This window comes from Myotis daubentonii, chromosome 14 (genome assembly GCF_963259705.1).
Source record: "Myotis daubentonii chromosome 14, mMyoDau2.1, whole genome shotgun sequence".
Lineage (NCBI taxonomy): Eukaryota > Metazoa > Chordata > Mammalia > Chiroptera > Vespertilionidae > Myotis > Myotis daubentonii.
In genome coordinates this window covers 53434274-53453005 of record NC_081853.1, presented here as the reverse complement: position 1 = coordinate 53453005, position 18732 = coordinate 53434274, and the positions used below count along the sequence as shown (strand labels likewise).

General features: G+C 54.7%; 1 protein-coding gene across 2 annotated transcripts in view; it reads left to right on the top strand.

Annotated features, from left to right (window-relative positions):
• ULK4 (unc-51 like kinase 4) overlaps positions 1–18732 on the top strand; it is a 251617-nt gene that overhangs the window by 230610 nt on the left and 2275 nt on the right. For both annotated transcript variants that reach the window (XM_059664478.1, XM_059664479.1), the window contains exon 36: positions 17461–17546. In XM_059664478.1, the coding sequence (XP_059520461.1) occupies positions 17461–17546 (86 nt within the window). The remainder of the gene's footprint in view (positions 1–17460; positions 17547–18732) is intronic.

The window sequence follows — 18732 nt, the reverse complement described above, 5'->3', positions numbered from 1 at the left end:
CACCATGGTCAGTTTTGCAACATTTTTACCACCCCAGGAAGAGACCTCATACCCATTAGCAGCCGCCTCCTCTCCCCCCCCCCCCCCCCCGCCCCTCTCTCTGGCACCTGGCAACCACAGATTTTCCTGTTCCTGTAGGTTTCTCTTTCCTGGATATTTCATATAATTGGCATCACCCAATCTGTGGCCTTGTGCGTCTTTCTTCACTTCGTATCATACTCTGTGCTCTGTTCTCGCCTCCCTTGCACGACACCGACAGGAGCCCTCAGCTCCACCTGTCTCAGTTCCTCTCTGGACACTTGGACACAGGAGCTAGTGCCACAAGGAGCACGGGACCCCAGGTTGGCTTCCTGGCTCTACGGAGCAGAGGCAGCAGTAGCTGGTCTGAGTCCCGGTCAGAGGCGGCTGGAGTGGTGGTGACTGGTGCGGGCTTTGTCCCCGCGGCCAGGGGGAGGGTGTACCCCTCTGTCCGTGGTCCTGGGGTCCTGAAACGGGGCTGGGGAACCGGCTGATGTTTTCTGCATCCATGTCCCTTCCCTAATGCACCTGCGGCCAAGCCCACGCCCAGTGAGGACAGCTCACCACCACCTGCTCTTCCTGGGGCCGACGGTGGCGGCCGCGGGGTCTGTCTTGGTGGGAGGGCGCCTTCCTGGGATGGAGCCACCTGGGCCGGGACCCTGCAGGTGGTAGGAGAGAGTCTGAGCAAGTTTGCCAGCAGCTGGGCTGTTCTCTCGTGAGCCGCCAAACCTCTGATGGAGGCACCAACCTGTCCGGACGCGTCGCCGCAAGGTTTGCTCTGCCTGCCGCTGCCGCTCCGCTTCTTCCCCGCCCTGTGTCTCCCCGCCCCGTGGCCATTCCCTCAAAGCCGATTCTAAGCTCTCCTTGAAAAGAATATTTCTTAAAAGAGATGTTTTCTCCCTCTGAGAGACACCCCCGGAGCCAAGATGAGCAGGAGGCTTTGATCTCGGAGGCATCTTTTTAAGTTTGATCTTTTGATCCGATGTTGTTTCTGTGTACTTAATGGTTTGCTTCCAAATCACCTAAACATAAGGTCAAATCAGACAAATACTTTCAAGAGCAAAGCCCAGACCCGCGCTTAATTGCAGCCCCTAGCAAAGTGCTGTTGCCTTGTTCTTCGCCACCGACAACTTGGCCAGGACCTGGCAGGGGGTGAGCGGAGAGCTTCCCAGCGGCTCCCGGGCCTGATGACCCGAAGCCCACGCAGCCAAGGATCCGTCAGCAGCTCTGCTGCCCCCCTCCCCGCCCCCCCAGCCCTGTAGAAAGGGGTAGGGAAGCTGCTCCTTCCCAGCTCCGGGCTGTGCGGTTTCCCTGTGACGTCCCAGCGAGGTGTGTACGACCCCGTTAGCTCTTCTCCGCCCCAGTGACACGTGGGCCTCGGAGCCAGAGCGGCGGGCAGTGCCGAGCACGGCATCTCCGCGTCACCCGTGGACGGAGCACGCGTCCCGGTCTCGAAGCTGGGGGGCTCTGGTGGAGGCCTCCCCCCACCCCCTCACCTCCGCCGCTGCCACACAGAGGAACCCTGGCCACAGAAGGCCGCGAGCTACAGACAGGATTCCCAACAAATGGGAGCCCAGCCCCCTGGGACGGTGCCCACTGCCTGTCGAGGGTTCAGAACTCTGCGTGGCTGCCGTGAGCCAAGTCCAGCAGAACTCCGTTCTGGTTCACGCTAGTTACAGTCCTGTGTTCTAGGCCCAGGCCTATGATTAACTCGGCTACATCTGTGCCAAAACATGAGTAAGATTTAAGACCCGTGGTTGCCACCCATCTTTAAGACCATGAGTCAGTCCCCAGGCTTTTTTAATTTTATTTTTTAGATAATTACCTGTGCTTTTTGAAGAAAACTGTGACCCCTGTGACTGAGCTGCGGGGTGGTGCTGGCCGTCCGCCTGCTGTGCCACCTCAGGATGGCAACAGAGACGGAAACATCGAGCACGCCGGTTTCCAACCACCCAGGGATGGCCAGATAAGCTTTGGACTCGTGAGCACTCGGGTGACCACACAGGGACCCACTGCAGGCAAGATGGAGCACTGGGCGCTGATGTGCCCCCCCCACGGAACACACAGAAATACTGCGTGTGGCAGTGGTTTCCCGGGCACTGGCCTGCAGGCTGCAGAAGGCAGGGGGCCCGCGGGGCAGCGCAGAGGGAGATGAAGCTGCGGTTGGCCGCGCTGACGGCCTTGAGAGTTTGCCGGCCACAGCAGGTGGAGGGCGAGCTGCGATGGAGCCAGGAGGTTCCTGGAGTTGAGGAGGCCGAGCCGAGAGTCCAGGAGGCAGACGCTGCCCAAGAACCCTGCGTGGGGAGGCCTGGGCTGCGTGGAGAGGTCCCCACGGCGGGCGGCAGAGCCCTGACCAGTGCGTGTGGGAGGCCCCCAGTGCCCGCCCAGGGCAGCACGAGGCCTGTCCCCCCAGCCAGGCTGGAAACTGCTGGTTCACGAGGCGGGTGTGTCATGCACGGCAAGGTCTTGCCTCGGGGGTAGTGAACGTGGACCGTGGACTGAGCCGTGCTCCAGACTCACCCACTAGGGAGTCCCTGGGACCAAAGCCCTGCATCCCTGTTGGGGTGCCTGGAGGCCGCTGGCGTGATGGCCACAGCTCCCTTGAGGCCGGGCCCCAAGCCTGTCACCAGCACTGACCGCTCTTTCCCTTCCTATCCCACTCCCCCTGGATCCCCACGAGGACGCGGGCAGGGCCATGGAGGTTGGCCCGCTGAGCCTGCCAGAACCTGGCACAGAGGGCTGCCCGGCTCTGATGGTGCCGGGAGCCTCTGACCTGCCTCCGTCAGTGTCATCCCCGGCCAATCGGACACGCGTCCAGATGCTGTTTCCCGTGCAGCCAGTTCTGCTCGGCGCTGTGGTCCATCGGACTCGGCCCAGAGCGGGATGTTGGGTCCGCTGACTTCTGCTGGGAGTCTCCCATCCCCATCCCCCCCCGCCCCCCCCCCCCCACACACATACTCAGCGCCTGTCAGAACCCGCTGTGCATGATGGGTGCTCTGGGTCAGCGGACCACTGACCGGTCTGTCTGAGGTGGAAGTCCAGGGACTTCAGGATCCCCTCCCTCCTCCCTGGTCCGGCCCGAGGAGGGCAGGCGGCGTCTCCGAGGAGCTGCTCACTTCCTCACAGCGATCGTTGTTAACAGGCTCCTGTGGCGTCTCTCAGTGTCTGATCAAGTCCCTCAACAGAAGTCACAGCCACAGGGGAGCCAGCGGTCCGGCATGGGCCTGGGTCCCGTCCATCGGCCTGGGTTCCATCCATCGGCCCGGGTCCCGTCCATCGGCCCGGGTCCCGTCCATCGGCCCGGGGTCCCGTCCATCGGCCCGGGGCCCCGTCCATCGGCCCGGGGCCCCGTCCATCGGCCCGGGTCCCGTCCATCGGCCCGGGTTCCGTCCATCGGCCCGGGTCCCGTCCATCGGCCCGGGTCCCGTCCATCGGCCCGGGTCCCGTCCATCGGCCCGGGTCCCGTCCATCGCCCGGGGTCCCGTCCATCGGCCCGGGGTCCCGTCCATCGCCCGGGGTCCCGTCCATCGCCCGGGGTCCCGTCCATCGGCCCGGGGTCCCGTCCATCGGCCCGGGGCCCCGTCCATCGCCCGGGGTCCCGTCCATCGGCCCGGGGTCCCGTCCATCGGCCCGGGTCCCGTCCATCGCCCGGGGTCCCGTCCATCGGCCCGGGTCCCGTCCATCGCCCGGGGTCCCGTCCATCGGCCCGGGTTCCGTCCATCGGCCTGGGTCCCACTCAGTGGTGACTGACGGCTCTAGTCGTGTGAACAAATGTGCTTTCCTTTCCTTCCCGTGTCACTTCCTCCTGGTGTGGCCACCCCGCGCGCTCCATTGGGTCCCGGCAGTGCCGGGTGACATGGAGGACGCGCCAGGCAGAGGCGGTGACAGACTCTGAGCTCAGACCCAGCTCTCCGCTGCCGCTGGTCCTGTCACGGGCGCGGGGGCTGCTGAGCTGGTGGGGGCCCCGAGGCGCCTGCCCCTGAGCCCCAGGAGACTGGTCTCCCTGCGGAGGCTCTGACTTGACCCCTGAATCTAAGGGCCCGGCACAGGCAGGGTCACACCAGCTGGTGTCCGTGGGCCCCTGGACGGAGCGGACAGGGCTGCTCGGGGTGCTCACCCCGGAATGAGTGGGACCCCTTTTCCGCCCGCCTCTCGCTAGATTGAGGGCCTCGGGAGCAGGTCGGGTGTGAATTTTCTTCTCCCACCAGAGGCGGCCGGACCTGTCCTCACGTCCACGTGTTTTTATACTTAACTGTGTTGTGAGCGTTCCCTGTCGTCCTTATGCATAGTGACTGGGCCCCGGCAGAGTGGCTCAGTGGGTGGCGTGTCTGCATTCAGTGGCGTGAGGACTTGTCTAGCCTCCTTGACTGAAATCGCTCTATTCCTCCCCCCGCCCCAACCCCCCGCAATACGTAATCCAGGGAAAGGGCTGGAAACGGGCACCGTTAAGCCACTCATCTCAAAGCCCTGCCATCACACACGCATGGACACTCATGTGTGTCCACACGGACACGCGTGTGCGTGCACACCAAATTGAGTGATCCCTCGGCACAGACACCTCCGTGTGAACGCAGACTGTTCCCAAGCTCGGCCGAGGGGCCTGTGGTCAGGTTTGCACACCGCCCCTCCCGCCCGGGACCCGCCGTCTCACACTCGCCGTCGCACGCGGTTAGTGGCCACGCGAACGGTTTCCCTTTTGCGGAGGTGATCTCAGCGCGTCCGTGTCCGGGTTGGCATCCCAGGGCCGCCGCCTCGGGAAGTGTGTCGTGGCCGCGGTCTCAGCGCCAGGGGCCAGTCCTCTGGGGAAATGCCTCTGGTTGGTCCCATCGCTGCCGGCCTGCCACCCTAACTCTGCCAATTACAGCTGCTCTCTGGCTGGGTCGTTGGCTGGGTCAGGCTTAAGGTTTCCCAAACCTTACTGGACTTAATGGCCAGAAACCAGTGTAATTATGAACAGTTTCTAAGCAAGAGAGGATTTTTACTGCCCCACAGAGAGCCAAGGGAGTTGGCTGGCCTGAAGGAAGGAGGGAGGTATGGGTAATTTTCTTCTAGAAAAGAACCATGCCTCTCATGGCGCGGGAAAGAGAAACGTGCCGCTGCTCAGTGGCTCCCGCCAGGGCCTCGGGAGAGCAGGCGCCACGGGTGCAGGCGGAGGAGGGAGGTGTCCGTCCGGCCATGTTGGGGAGCATGCAGACCCCAGGAGGAGAGAAAGGTCACGCGAAGGAGGAAAAGCCCTTCCCACGGGTGTCCTCCCTGAAGGCAGCTCGCCTCTGCCTCCGAGCATTCAGGGCGCTCACGTCACCCCGCCCTGCTCGCACCGTTCCAAGTGCAGGAGCCGCTCCCTGGGGACCTGGGCTCCGGGCAGAACGGCAGCCTCCTCCTCACCTGCAGGAGGCGCCATCTCGCCTTCCCCAGCCAGACACGGCCCGGCTCTCCCTCCGCGTGTCCTCTCTCCCTGTCCTGTGCAGCCCTCTTCACCCCGAGCAGTCGCCATGTTCCGATGCCACGACTTCCCAGGGCCCCGTGCTGCCAGGTCTCACTGCGACTTCCAGCCGCGCTGGGCTTCACGCAGAACAGGCAGAAGGCGCCCCCGTGGGCGACCTGGTCACCAGGACGATGCTCCTTAGCCCGGTACCACTCAGTCCCGTCCAGATGACCTTGTTCACGGGGATCGGGGCCAGATCTGGGGGAGCCGGGCTTTGTGACGGGGCCTGTCTTGGCAAGACCCCACCTCTTCCCTTGAGATGCCCCCGAGTGAGTTCCCCCGGGAGCCCCATCACTCCCTGGGGATCAGGCCCGAGACGGGACACCTCTCGATGTCTTTTACATCAGCCTCCGCGGCTCGCCCTGGCCGGACAGGCCTCACTTGGTTTTGTGGAGGAACATGACGTCTCTGAAGGGCCCAGGGAAGGCACAGGCCCCGCGAGGCAGCTGAGGGCTGTGCGGGAGGGTCGCTCAGCGTCCCAGGAAGACGCGCTGAGCACCTGGGCTGTGCCCTTCCAGTCTCGCTCTACTCTGATGGGAAAGGTGGGCCCTGGCAGCAGCTGGGGAAGTTTCTGGAGGGGCCAGAATGAGCAGCAGCCGGTAGAGGAGGGGAGGGGCTGCCAGATCCCATCCCCGGCGTCCGTGGCTGGGGGTAGCATGTCTCGATTCGCAGTGGGTAGAAATGGCTTTGAAGTAACAGAGGAACCTCAGCTGGAGAGAAGGCAAAGTATATGTTAAGAGAACAAAATAAAGGGGGTGGGTGGGGAGGTTTGTTTGGGGATTTAAACTCTCTGAAGTAGAGTTGTCAGAGTTACCTGCTTGTTTTCACTTGTATTCCTGAGATCTGAAGCCCATGGAATTAAAGTAATTCTCCCCCGTGAAGTTTGTGTCGGTGCCAACAGGCCTCTGGGCTGCCCTCCTGTGGTCCCCGTGGGCCCCCGATTTCTTTCCGTCTCTCGGTGCTGCCTGGGCCTGTCCGGGGGAGCTCGTGATTAGAAAACCAGGGTTAACGTAGCTTCCTGAGCCACGCGCACTCAGGACCACTGCGATCTAGACCTCCGTCACGACACGCCCACGAACGAGGCCCCACGGCCTGCCCACACCTGACTCGTGTGCAGCCACCGCTCGCATCCCCCAGACCATTTCTCCATGGAGCAGCTCGCCCGGAGCACGGATGGAGCTGATGCTGTGGCTCCCACCGTGAGCGGATCCATCACGGGCCGCGATGATGGACGGTGCAGCGCATCTGACGTACGTTTTCCAGGCCTTTGATGAGGTGGGTGGGCACCAGGCCTGGCTCTGTCCCTCAGTGGCCGCTCTGTCCCGGACAAGCCACTGTCCCCGCTGTCCTTGCAGCCTCAGCTACACACGGAAGAGGCTGCGGCGTCAGGGTCCTGCACCATCGGGACATGGGACACGCCTGTGGTTAGTGTGCACCTGGGGAGCCGAAGTCCCCGCAGGCGGGCACAAAGCCACCACCTGTAGGTCGTGAGCCGGTGGGAAACGAGGGATAATTCTAGACACTTTCAGAGTTCCGGTCACACATGTGATGCCTGAATGCCGACTGACAGGTCACCATGTGGAAGGCCGAATGAAGCGACATATTTACCCCAAATACACGAGCAGCTTTTTTGTGTGTCGTCCATCAGGTACACAGAAGGGGAGGCCCAGCTTTCCAGCTGGCTCCAGCTTCAACGTTCCAGTCTTTTACCCCGAGAAGACCAGGCTGTGGACGGTCCTGGCAGCAGGTGAGCCGCACGCCTTTGGTAGGACCCATGTTTCCCTTCAGATGGGTTTCACCGGGCGGCTCCCAGGCAGGCGTTCGTCAGCAGCACCAGGCAGCGCTGGGGCTCCACATCCGCCGACGGGCGTCGGCATAAAGCAGAGAAACGCGAGGCCGGCAGGGCTGTTTGCAGGAAACGGCCACCTGCCACCCGAAGGTTTGAAAATAATGAAACCACCCCCCTGTGGACTCTTCAGCGTCCCAGGAACCTCTGCTACAGTCGCACCTTCCTGCAAAATAAAATCGAGTTTGCTTGCCGTGGCTTGTGGGAACGACCGGGCCGCTAGCCACGAAAGCAGTACCCACAGGAAGCGGCACTGTGTTGGCACCTCCGCCAGCCCCCTGCGTCCTGTACTTCTGAGAGTCGCCTCAGCCGAGAGAGGTTGTCCAGGAGTCGCTTGGCCATGAACGCAGGCCCGCGGGGAGCATGCGTCCTGCCGATGGCAAGGAGAGTCCTCTGTGGGTCTCAGTGTGCAGCCAACGCTCTCTGCTCACGTAGCTCGAAGGAGAAGTAGGTGAGCTGCCATTTGGCTTTCGGGCAAGTTTAAATGGAAGGTTGCAGGCCACACACACTGTGTGGTGGATACAGCGGGGGCTTCTGAAGGAAGGTTGGTGTCCATCTCAGTGTATACGCTTCAGTGGCCAAACTCGGGGAGAAAGGAGAAATTCACGCCTAAGGATCATTCAGTTCAAAGCCACTTGGAATCTGAATATTGCAAACCTGACTAATTGCAGAAAGCTGGTGCCGGAGGACAAACCAATTTAGCAAGGCGAATGGACACTCTTGTCTTCTCAGAATTACCCAGATTTATCTTTATTCACATCTCATTCTGCAGATCCAATCAGACGTATAAACCAGGTAGCACACGTGCGTTCCTCGTCGTCTTTCCATTTCCCTGTCCAAGGACATCGCGGGTCCTCCCGTTCTCTAGTGACTAGGGGGTACGCTGCGGTGGACTTCCGCACACAGCTTTTTACGTGGACATCAGTTCTCAGTTCACGTGGGCGGGTACCCAAGAGTATAATTGCTGGGTTGTAGGATGAGGTTGTGCTTAATTTCATGAGGAATTGCCACACCGTCCTCCAAAGCGCCATGCTGCTCTGCACTCCCACCAGCAGGAAGGGGGACTCGCTGTGGTCCTGCTGGCATCTGTTATAGTCTGTTATTGTCTGTTACCGTCAGTTTATGAAACGTTAGCCTTTCGAATAGGTATGTGGCTGAATTGCACTGCAGTTTTAATGTGTTTCCCTGATGGCCAGTGATATTGAGTATCTATTCAAGGGCTCATTTGCCACCTACATATCTTCTTTAGTGAAGTGTCTATTCAGATTTTCTGCCTATTTTAAAAATTTGCTTGGTTATTGTTGAATTTTAAGAGTTCTTTATAAGTTCTGGATAAAAGTCCTTTATCAGATACTAGAGGCCTTGTGCACGAAATTTATGCACTAGGGGGTGGGGGTGCGTGAGGGGTAAGTCTCTCAGCCCAGCCTGTGTCCTCTTGAAGTCCAGGAGCCCTCGGAGGATGTCCAACTGCCGTGGTGGGAGAGGCTCCCGCCACCACCGCTGTGCTCGCCAGCCAGCCGTGAGCCCGGCTTCTGGCTGAGCAGTGCTCTCCCTGTGGGAATGCACTGACCACCAGGGGGCAGCTCCTACATTGAGCGTGTGCCCCTGGTGGTCAGTGCACATAATAGAGACCAGCCATTCTGCCGTTCGGTCAATTTGCACATTAGCCTTTTATTATATAGGACTAGCGGCCTGGTGCACAAAAATTTGTGCACTCGAGTGGGAAGGGGGGTCCCTCAGCCCGGCCTCTGCCCTCTCACAGTCTGGGACCCCTCAGGAGATAACGCCCTGCTGGCTTAGGCCTGCTCCCGGGTGGCAGAGGGCAGGCCCAATCCCTAGGTGCAGCCCCTGGTCGGGCTCAGAGCAGGGCCAATTGGGGAGTTGGGGCACCGCCCCCTGTCATGCGCAGAGCAGGACAGATTGGGAGGTTGCGATGCCACCCTCAGTCACGCTCAGGGTAGGGCCGATTGGGGGGTTGGGGCACCGCCCCCTGTCACACTCAAGGCAGGGTCGATAGGGAGGTTGCGGCGCCACCCCTTGTCATGCACAGAGCAGGGCCGATCAGGGGGTTGGGGTGCTGCCCCCTGTCACGCACAGAGCAGGGCCCATCAGGGGGGTTGGGGCTCCGTACTCTGTCACGCACAGAGCAGGGTTGATCAGGGGGTTGGGGAGCTCCCCCCTGTCACGCACAGAGCAGGGCCCATCAGGGGGTTGGGGAGCTCCCCCCTGTCACGCACAGAGTAGGGCCAATAGGGGAGTTGGGGCACCGCCCCCTGTCACACACAGAGCAGGGTGGATCAGGGGGTTGGGGCACCGCCCTCTATCACCCACAGAGCAGGGCCAATCAGGGGGTTGGGGCGCCGCCACTCTCACACTCAGGGCAGGGCCGATGGGGAGGTTATGGCTCTACCCTGTCACACACAGAGCAGGGCCCGTGGGGGGGGGGGGGGAGTTGGGGCGCTGCACCCTGTCACACAGAGCTGCAGGGCGATCAGGGGGTTGGGGAGCTCCCCCGTATCAGGCACAGAGCCGCAGGGCGATCAGGGGGTTGGGGAGCGCCCCCGTATCAGGCACAGAGCAGGGCTGATCAGGAGGTTGGGGCGCCTTCCCCTGTCACGAACAGAGCAGGACGGATAGGGAGGTTGTGGCCCCGCCCCCTGTCACACACAGAGCCGCAGGGCGATCAGGGGGTTTGGGCGCTGCCCCCTGTCACGCTGATCCCAGTGCCGGGAGGCCTCCCGGCTCCGCTGATCCCGGTGCTGGGAGGCATATTACCCTTTTACTATATAGGATAGAGGCCTGGTGCATGGGTGGGGCTGGCTGGTTTGCCCTGAAGGGTGTCCTGGATCAGGGTGGGGGTCCCCACTGGGGTGCCTGGCCAGCCTGGGTGAGGGGATGATGGCTGTTTGCAGCTGGTCACACACCCTTCAGGGTGGGGGTCCCCACTGGGGTGCCTGGCCAGTCTGGGTGAGGGGCTGAGGGCTGTTTTCAGGCTGATGGGTGACTGAAGCTCCCAACTGCTCCTTTTTTTCTTTTTTTATTCTGGGCCAGCTTTAGCTCTGGCTCCAGCTCTGAGGCCTCTGCTCCTGAAAGCAGGTATCTGGTTTGTTTGGGTTCTATAATCGAAACAATGTATAACTCCAGCTCTGAGATACTGGCGGGCTGAAAGCAGATTTCTGGGGTTTTGTTTAGCTTCTATATTTTTTACAATGTTTGAAACTGCAAGCTCAGAGGCCGGCAAGGCAGGCGGGGAACGTTGGAGTCCTCCACCACTGAAGCAAGCAAGCCTCATGTTAGCTTCCAGCTGCCTGGCTGCCGGCCGCCATCTTGGCTGGCAGTTAATTTGCATATCTCCCTGATTAGCCAATGGGAAGGATAGCGGTCGTACGCTAATTACCATGTTTCTCTTTTATTAGATAGGATATGATTTTCAAATATTTTCTCTCCCAGTCTGTGGCTTATTTTATTCTCTTATCAGTAAGTATTTTACAAAGAACAAAGTTTCTAATATTGATCAAGTCCAGTTTGTCATTTTTTTTTTTCCTTTCAGGGATCATGCTTTTTGTGTTGTATCTAAAAACTCATCAACACACCCAATTTCACATAGAATTTCTCCCATATTTTATTCTAGAAGTTTTGTGTTTTACATTCAGATCTGTGATGCATTTTGGATTGTGTTTTATGTAATTGTAAGAAATGTGTGCAGGTTCATGTTTTTACACATGTGCCTCTGTGTTCTAGCATCATTTGTTCAAAAGCCTGTCTGTCCTTCACTCGATTATCGTTGCTCATTTGTGAAAACTATGTCTGGGCTCTCGACTCTATTCCACTGATCTCTGTAGCTGTCTCTCTACCAGCCCCACAGCATGACGGTTACCATAGCTATATAGTGAGTCAGTTGGTTCCTCCAACTTTATTCTCAAAATTGTTTTAGCTATTCTAGTTCGTAAGACTTATAGATTTAAATTTTAGAATCAGCTAGTCTATAGCTACAAAAAGAAAATTCTGCTTGAATTTTGATAGGAATTGCTGTAAACCTAGATTTGGAGAAAATATCTTTACTATACTGGGTCTTCCAATCCATGAATGTAGTACTTACACTTGTTTAGGTTTATACCTTTGAACTTTGTCAGAACTTGCTTTGTGACCCAGCATACGGTATATTTTGAAAAAGCTCCAAATACACGTGAAAAGAATATATATTTTGCAGTTACTAGGTGGGTGTTTTTCTCTACATATATGTAAATTAGGTCAAATTTGTTCATATTTTGTATAAAACTTTTATGCCCCTGTTGATTTTTGTTGGCATGCTACTGGAGAAATTGAAAGGTATACCACCATAATTATGGATTTGCCTCATTCTCACTTTGGTTCTGTCATTTTTTTGTTTTGTGGATTTTAAGGCTGGTATTAGATACAGAATTTAGACTTGGTATATTTTCCTGGTTGGTCGATCTTTGAATAAACCATGAAATGTCTCTGTCATTATGATTATTGCCTTAAAGTCTGCTTTGATAGTAGCTACACCAGATGTCTTTGGCTATTGCTTGTGTAGCATTTCTTTTACATTAAGCTATTCTGTGCCCTCCTATTTAAGGTATTTTTCTTGTAAGCAGCATATACTTTTGTCTTACTTTCTCTATATCTAGTTTGAAAATCTTAGTCTTTTACTTGTAGTATTTGTTAAATCTACATTGAATGTAGATATTAACATATTTGGGTTTGCATTTATCATATTACTCTTGATTTCTGCTCCTGCTTTCCTTTCCTCTTTGGCTTTGCATTTGTCTTGCTCTTCTTTTTCTAGTTTATTAACACAAAAGCTTGGATTATTGATTCGATACCTTTCTTTTTTAATATAAGTACTTAGTACTATGAATTTCCCTTTAAGCACTGCTTTAGCTTTATCCCACATATTTTGGTATATTACATAGTCATTTAATTTCAGTTAAGAATATTTTCTCATTTTCCTTGGGATGTCCTCTTTGATCCTAGGATTATAAGGAGTGTGTTATTTAATTTCCAAGTGATCGGAGATATTTCTGTTATCTTTGTTATTGCTATTTAATTGATTATGATCAGAAAAATAATTCATATGGTTTCAGTTCTCTTAAATTAACATTTGTTTTATGGCCCAGAATATTGTACATGTTGGTGAATGTACAATATGTTCCTGGATTCTTGGGGGGAAATGTATGTTCTGCCATTGATGGGCTTAGTGCTCTACAATGTCAGTGAGATCCAGCTCATTGATAGTGTCGTTCAGCCCTTCTACATCCTGCTGATTTTTTGTCTACTCATGCTGTCTATTACTAGGAGAGTAATTTTTTTTAAGTTTCTAGCTGCAATTGTGGACTTGTCTGTTTTCCTGGTTTTGCTCTGTGTATTTTTAATTTCCATTGTTAGAAACATACACACTTATTATTATAACTTCTTGTTAACAGAATCCTTTTATCAAAATGTTATATATCCCTAATTTTCTTTGTTCTGAAGTCTACCTTGCCTGATTGTAACGTAGTTTTCTTTTGATTCATATTTGCATAGTTTATCTGTTTCATCCTTTTATCTATCATACTGTATACAAATTAAGTTGTTTATAGATAGTATACTAGAGGCCCGGTGCACAAAAATTTGTGCACTCGTGGGGAAGGGGAGGTCCCTCAGCCCGGCCTGTGCCCTCTCGCAGTCTGGGACACCTCAGGAGATAACGACCTGCTGGCTTAGGCCTGCTCCAGGGTGGCAGAGGGCTGGCCCAATCCCTAGTTGTAGCCCCTGGTCGGGCTCAGAGCAGGGCCGATTGGGGAGTTGGGGCGCCACCCCTGTCATTCACAGAGCAGGGCCGATATGGGAGTTGGGGCGCCACACCCTGTCACACACAGAGCAGGGCCCATGGGGGGGGGGGAGTTGGGGCGCCGCACCTGTCAAACACAGAGCAGGGCCAATCAGGGGGTTGGGGCGCCACATCCTGTCACACACAGAGCCACAGGGCAATCGGGGTTGGGGAGCTCCCCCCTATCAGGCACAGAGCAAGGCTGATCAGGGGGTTGGGGTGTCTTCCCCTGTCACGAACAGAGCAGGGCCGATAGGGAGGTTGTGGCCCCACCCCCTGTCACACACAGAGCCGCAGGGCAATCAGGGGGTTTGGGCGCTGCCCCCTGTCATGCTGATCCCCGGTGCTGGCAGGTATTTTACCCTTTTACTATATAGGATAGAGGCCTGGTGCATGGGTGGCGCTGGCTGGTTTGCCCTGAAGGGTGTCCTGGATCAGGGTGGGGGTCCCCACTGGGGTGCCTGGCCAGTCTGGGTGAGGGGCTGAGGGCTGTTTTCATGCTGGCGGGTGACTGAAGCTCCCAACCGCTCCCTTTTTTCTTTTTTTCTTTTTTATTCTTGACCAGCTTTAGCTCTGAGACTCCAGCTCTTAGGCCTCCGCTGCTGAAAGCAGGTTTCTGGCCTTTGTTTACCTTCTGTATTTGAAACAATGTTGCGATCCTGCTGGCTGAAGCCCGGGGACTAAAGCAGGTTTCTGGGGTTTTGTTTAGCTTCTATATTTGTAACATAGTTGCTTAGAGTTGCAGCTCAGAGGCCGGCAGCGGCAGGTGGGGAACGATGGAGTCCTCCGTCACTGAAGCAAGCAAGCCTCATGTTCGCTTCCAGCTGCCTGGCTGCCGGCCGCCATCTTGGCTGGCAGTTAATTTGCATATCGCCCTGATTAGCCAATGGGAAGGATAGCGGTCGTACGCTAATTACCATGTTTCTCTTTTATTAGATAGGATACTTGGGTAATATTTTAATCACTCAAAAAATCTCTTTTATTTGCTGCATTTAGATTGTTTCACTTAGTGCTATTCTTGATATGTTAGGATATAATCTACCTTTTTATTTGATGTCTGTTTTTCCCCCATTTTTCTTTTTCTTTCTTGCCTTTTTATAAAGCTCTTTAACTATTTTTACTAGCATTACATTTTATAATCTATTATATTTTTACTACCTAATGTATTTTTTTACTATCCCTGTGTAAGGTTTTTTTTTTTTTTAGTGGTTGCTATTGGGATTATAAAATGCTTTACTTTTCAGTCTTCTTATAATCATTAATTGTAATATCGAAACCATAACACTTTACAGGCTCCTTCCCCCTTTATGCTTCAGGGTTTTTAAAATATCTATATACAGCAGCACCCCATCAGACAATTTATATGTTTTGCTTTTCTATCGTCAAGCATTATTTTAAAGAAAGAGAATATTCTGTTATGTTTCTTCAGATATTTACCCTTTCTGTTGCTCTTCCTTCATTTCTGATGTTCCAGGTTTCTTCCTGGTATTATTTCCTTTCTCTCTGCAAAACAACTTTTAGCAATTCTTTTGAAACAGTTCTGCCTCCATTCATTTTCCTTCATATGAGAATGTCTTTATTTCACTTTAATTCCATAATATTTTGCTAGATATAGAATTCTAGTTTGGTAATTCTTTTAGCACTTTAAAAATGTTTTGTCACTTTCTTCTGATCTCAGTGTGAAGTGAAATCCACAGTAATTCAAATCATTGTTCCCCTCTAAGTAATGCATCGTTTTTTTTCCTGCATGCTTTCAACATTCCTTGGCTTCAAGTTTGATTATGAACTGCTTGGGTGTGGATTCGTTGGATATCTTGTTGGACATTTTCTCAGCTCCTTGAATCTATAGGTTCATGTCTTTCATCACACTTGGACTAGTGTTAGCTATGATTTCCTCAAATACCTTTTCATCCATTTATGCTGTTCTCTTATTCTAGAGCTCCAGTGACACAAGCCTTTTGTTATTGTCCTACAGGTCCCTGAGGCTCTGTCCTTGGCGTTTTATTTTTTCCTCTGTTGCTCAGATTGAATCGTTTCCATTGATCTGTCTTCAAGTTCACTGCCTCTTTCCATTCTGCTGATGAGTCTGGCTTTTTATTTATTTTTTGTTAATATATATTTTTTGGTTCTCCTTTATATTTTCTAATTTTTATAGTCTATTTTATTTTAATACTTTATTCTGTTTTCATACTGTTCTATTCCATTTTAATATTTGTTTCAAGGGTGTTATAGTCTATTTTAATACTTACTTCAAGTGTTATTGTTTTAGCATTTTTATAATGCTTTAAACTCTTTGTCAGATACTTCCAACATCTGTGTCATTTTCTTATGTATTGTCTTGTCTCATGTGAGTTGAGACTTCTGTGGTTGTTTGGATGCCCACCTTTTGGATTTTATCCTGTTTTAAATATTACATTATAAGGCACTGTGTCTTGTTGAAACCCTACAGAGACTATTGATACTTTTATTTTAGTAAGCAGTTATGTTGGTTAGGTTCAGGCTGCAGCTTGGAATTATAAGTTCAATATCAGATTCAAAGCACTTGCAATGCTGTTCGGATCTCTCTTGTGTTTCCTCCAAGGGTCAGGCTGGGTTTTGAGTGTGCTGTTTGGACCAGTTCCACGCAAGCACAAGTTAAGGGTGAGCCTAGGAATTCATAAACTAATGGGGTTGCTTTCTCGAGCTCTTCCCGGTTCCCTGGGTCTCCCATTCTCTGTCTGGCCATACCCCACTGACTTCCACAATTGTCGTATCTGGGCCAAGCATTGGGAGGACAGAGAAGAGAGTTTTGGCTGCCGCTGTTGCCGTCCCCACCGTCGCTATTGCCACCAGAACTGCTGGGGCCACAGAGAGCGGAGGAGAAGGAAGGAAAATACCCGTTTCATCTCTTCTGAGCTTTGGGGTTTCCTCTCCCTTCCCCAAGCCTGGCTTCTCCGAGCTCTCTCCTCGCCCACAGTGCTCACTCGGGGGTGGGATTGGTTGAGTCCTGCTGGCCTTCCTGGAAGAAGAGAGGTGGATCCAGTGTCCCTCCCCGCCTGCCTGTCGCTGTTTGCTTCTCACCGTTCTCCAGTAGCTGTGCTGTACACTCTGTCCAGGTTTCATAGTTGCATTCGGAGGGAGAGCAGGGGAGCATGTCTCTTCTCTCTCAGCCAGAACTGGAGTCCCTGATATTGTTTACAATTTTTATTTTCTAATTAACTCGTCTTTATATGCAGGACAACAGTTGGTGGTGTTCATAAGAGTCCCATTAAGTGGCCAAATCACATAATTTTCCACTAATTCTTTTGGCTTTGTTGATGCCTACATTTATGTCCGTTTCACATGATGCTATTTTGGTCCCTTCCTTTGATTGTGTGGTTCTCACTGTATTTCCCATTTGCACCTTCTGACTAGCCTTGCGAGTAAATGCAGTCTTACTGTTTCTTTGGAACCTGTTGGGCGATTGTTTTGGAGCGCAGTCCCATGGGAGGGCTGGGCAGGGCAGTGGGTGTGGGTGCAGCTCAGCGGACCTGCATGAGGCGCATTCTGGGGCAGCTCCCCGAAGGGCCGGCCGTCAGTGTCAGCCTGTGCTCACCTCAGGCAGAACTGAACCACAGCCGGCTTTCCCCAGCAGCAGCCTCTGGAGCGCCCCCAGTCAGGTGTGATTTCAGGGCATTTACATGCAGCTCTTTGAAGATGCAGGTCTTTGCAGCAAGCGCACCCCAAGCAGCTGAGCTGGCAGCTGGATGAGGCTGGGAGTGGGGTGGCGCAGGTGCAGAGTCCACCTGCAAGTTTAATGACCCCGTGACCTTCCTGTCCCTGTGGCTAAGAAATTTCAGCCTCTTCTTAGAACTGGGCGATGACAGTCCAGGCTGGGCTGCTGCGGTCAAGGGGAAGGGACACTTGAGCAGGGGGTCACCTGAGGCCAGCCTGGGGCCCTAGGTCCTGCGGTGGTGACGCCTGTGTCTCCCTGAGCCCCGGTGACCTCACCTGTAAAACACACCGCAGCTTACCGTGCAAGGCGAGGCTGTGGGAATGAGGTGACAGACGCGCAGGAGACGGCAGAGCCTTCCGAAAGTCCGGTGCCACCTGAGGCACCCCACCGTGACCGGGCACATCCCCCGCCCGTGACTCCCCAAGGGTCCCCACCGTCTGCCTCTGTCCCCATGGGCAGCAGCGTCCTGTGGGGTGGGGCTGAGGCTTGCTCCCCAAGGCCACAGGTAGCCCGACACTCGGGGTGCCCACCCAGTGGGCTGAGTCGGGGCTGGGCCCACCAACCACTGTCTTCTCCCGCCTTTGCAGGTCACCTCCAATGACAAGCACCTGGAGAGCCTGAAGGGTGCGGGCAGCCTCCTGCGGGCGCTGGAGCGGCTGGCCCCGGCTGGCGGGTGAGTAGCCCAGGAAGGGCCAGTGCAATCTACTGGGCTCCCCAAACACTGACCCACTCTTCTCTCCGCCTGTCCCCCACTCCCTCTACACACCAGGGACCATCTTCCACTCGGTCATTGCCACTGAGGTCCCTCCCAGCATGGGAAGAAGCATGGTCGCTGTGTCTCTATCCCCTGGGGACCCCCCACTGTCCAAATGAGGGGTGTCAACAGGAAGAGGGATAAAAATCAGGGTATCTTAGCCCCCCAATACCCCATCTATAGGGGATAGAGGCGAGGAGGGGAGTGGACTATGACTAGCTGGGAGGGGACAACAGGTGGGAGATGTGATGAACCCCATAAGGTGGTCGGTAACCAGCCTGTGTACACGCACCCCCATGCCAGCCCGGGCCACAGGCGACATTACCGCCACCTGGCAGAGGGATTGGAGGTCAGGGAAGGGCTGGGGTCAGAACGGACAGCTCAGCCTGCCCGGCAGCACCAGGCTGCCCCGCTTGGCCAGAAGGAAAACCTGGAACCTAGAGAGCAGAGCATGTGACTCCCAGAATCGGAGTGTGAGGTTAGCTCTGCCTCCACGCCCCAGCTGTGCAGTGTCTAGAACTGAGGGGCAGACCAGGCAGCGCTGTCACCCAGGAGCGCCAGCCCCACCGTCATGCGGATGCTCAGTGGGGTGAGGGCTGCAGGGAGGGTTCATTCTGCAATGACACGCACCCCCTGCACCCCTGAACAGCTGGTGGGGGTAGAGCTTATACTGTTTATGTGAATGTTAGTGCCAAGTGACAAAGGGAAGCACAGGGATAAAGAGTTGTCCCCAGGCCTCCGTGCTTCCCACCGGCTGGCCGTCTCACGGCTCACCGCTCACCGGTGTGGCGGCACCGAGCCTGGCAAGTGGTGGGGCGTGGGGGGTTTGAGGAGTGGTCAGTGAATGCAGTGACCCCTCCTCCCTCCGGCCACATCCCCGTGCTGAGGGAAATAGCCGGAGGTGTGGGGCCACAGTCCTGAGCCCCCGCTGCTGTCCGTCCCCACCCTGGGCAGAAGGCCGCACCTCGAAGGCCTTGACTGCCCATTTCCTGGTAGCGGTCAGCACCACAGGGTTCTGTGAAGCCTGTTTTCAGTGCTTTGGGATGGTATTCATTTGAAGAAACACGTGATTGCTGCGGCGAGTCTGTGGTGGAGGCAGGGCACC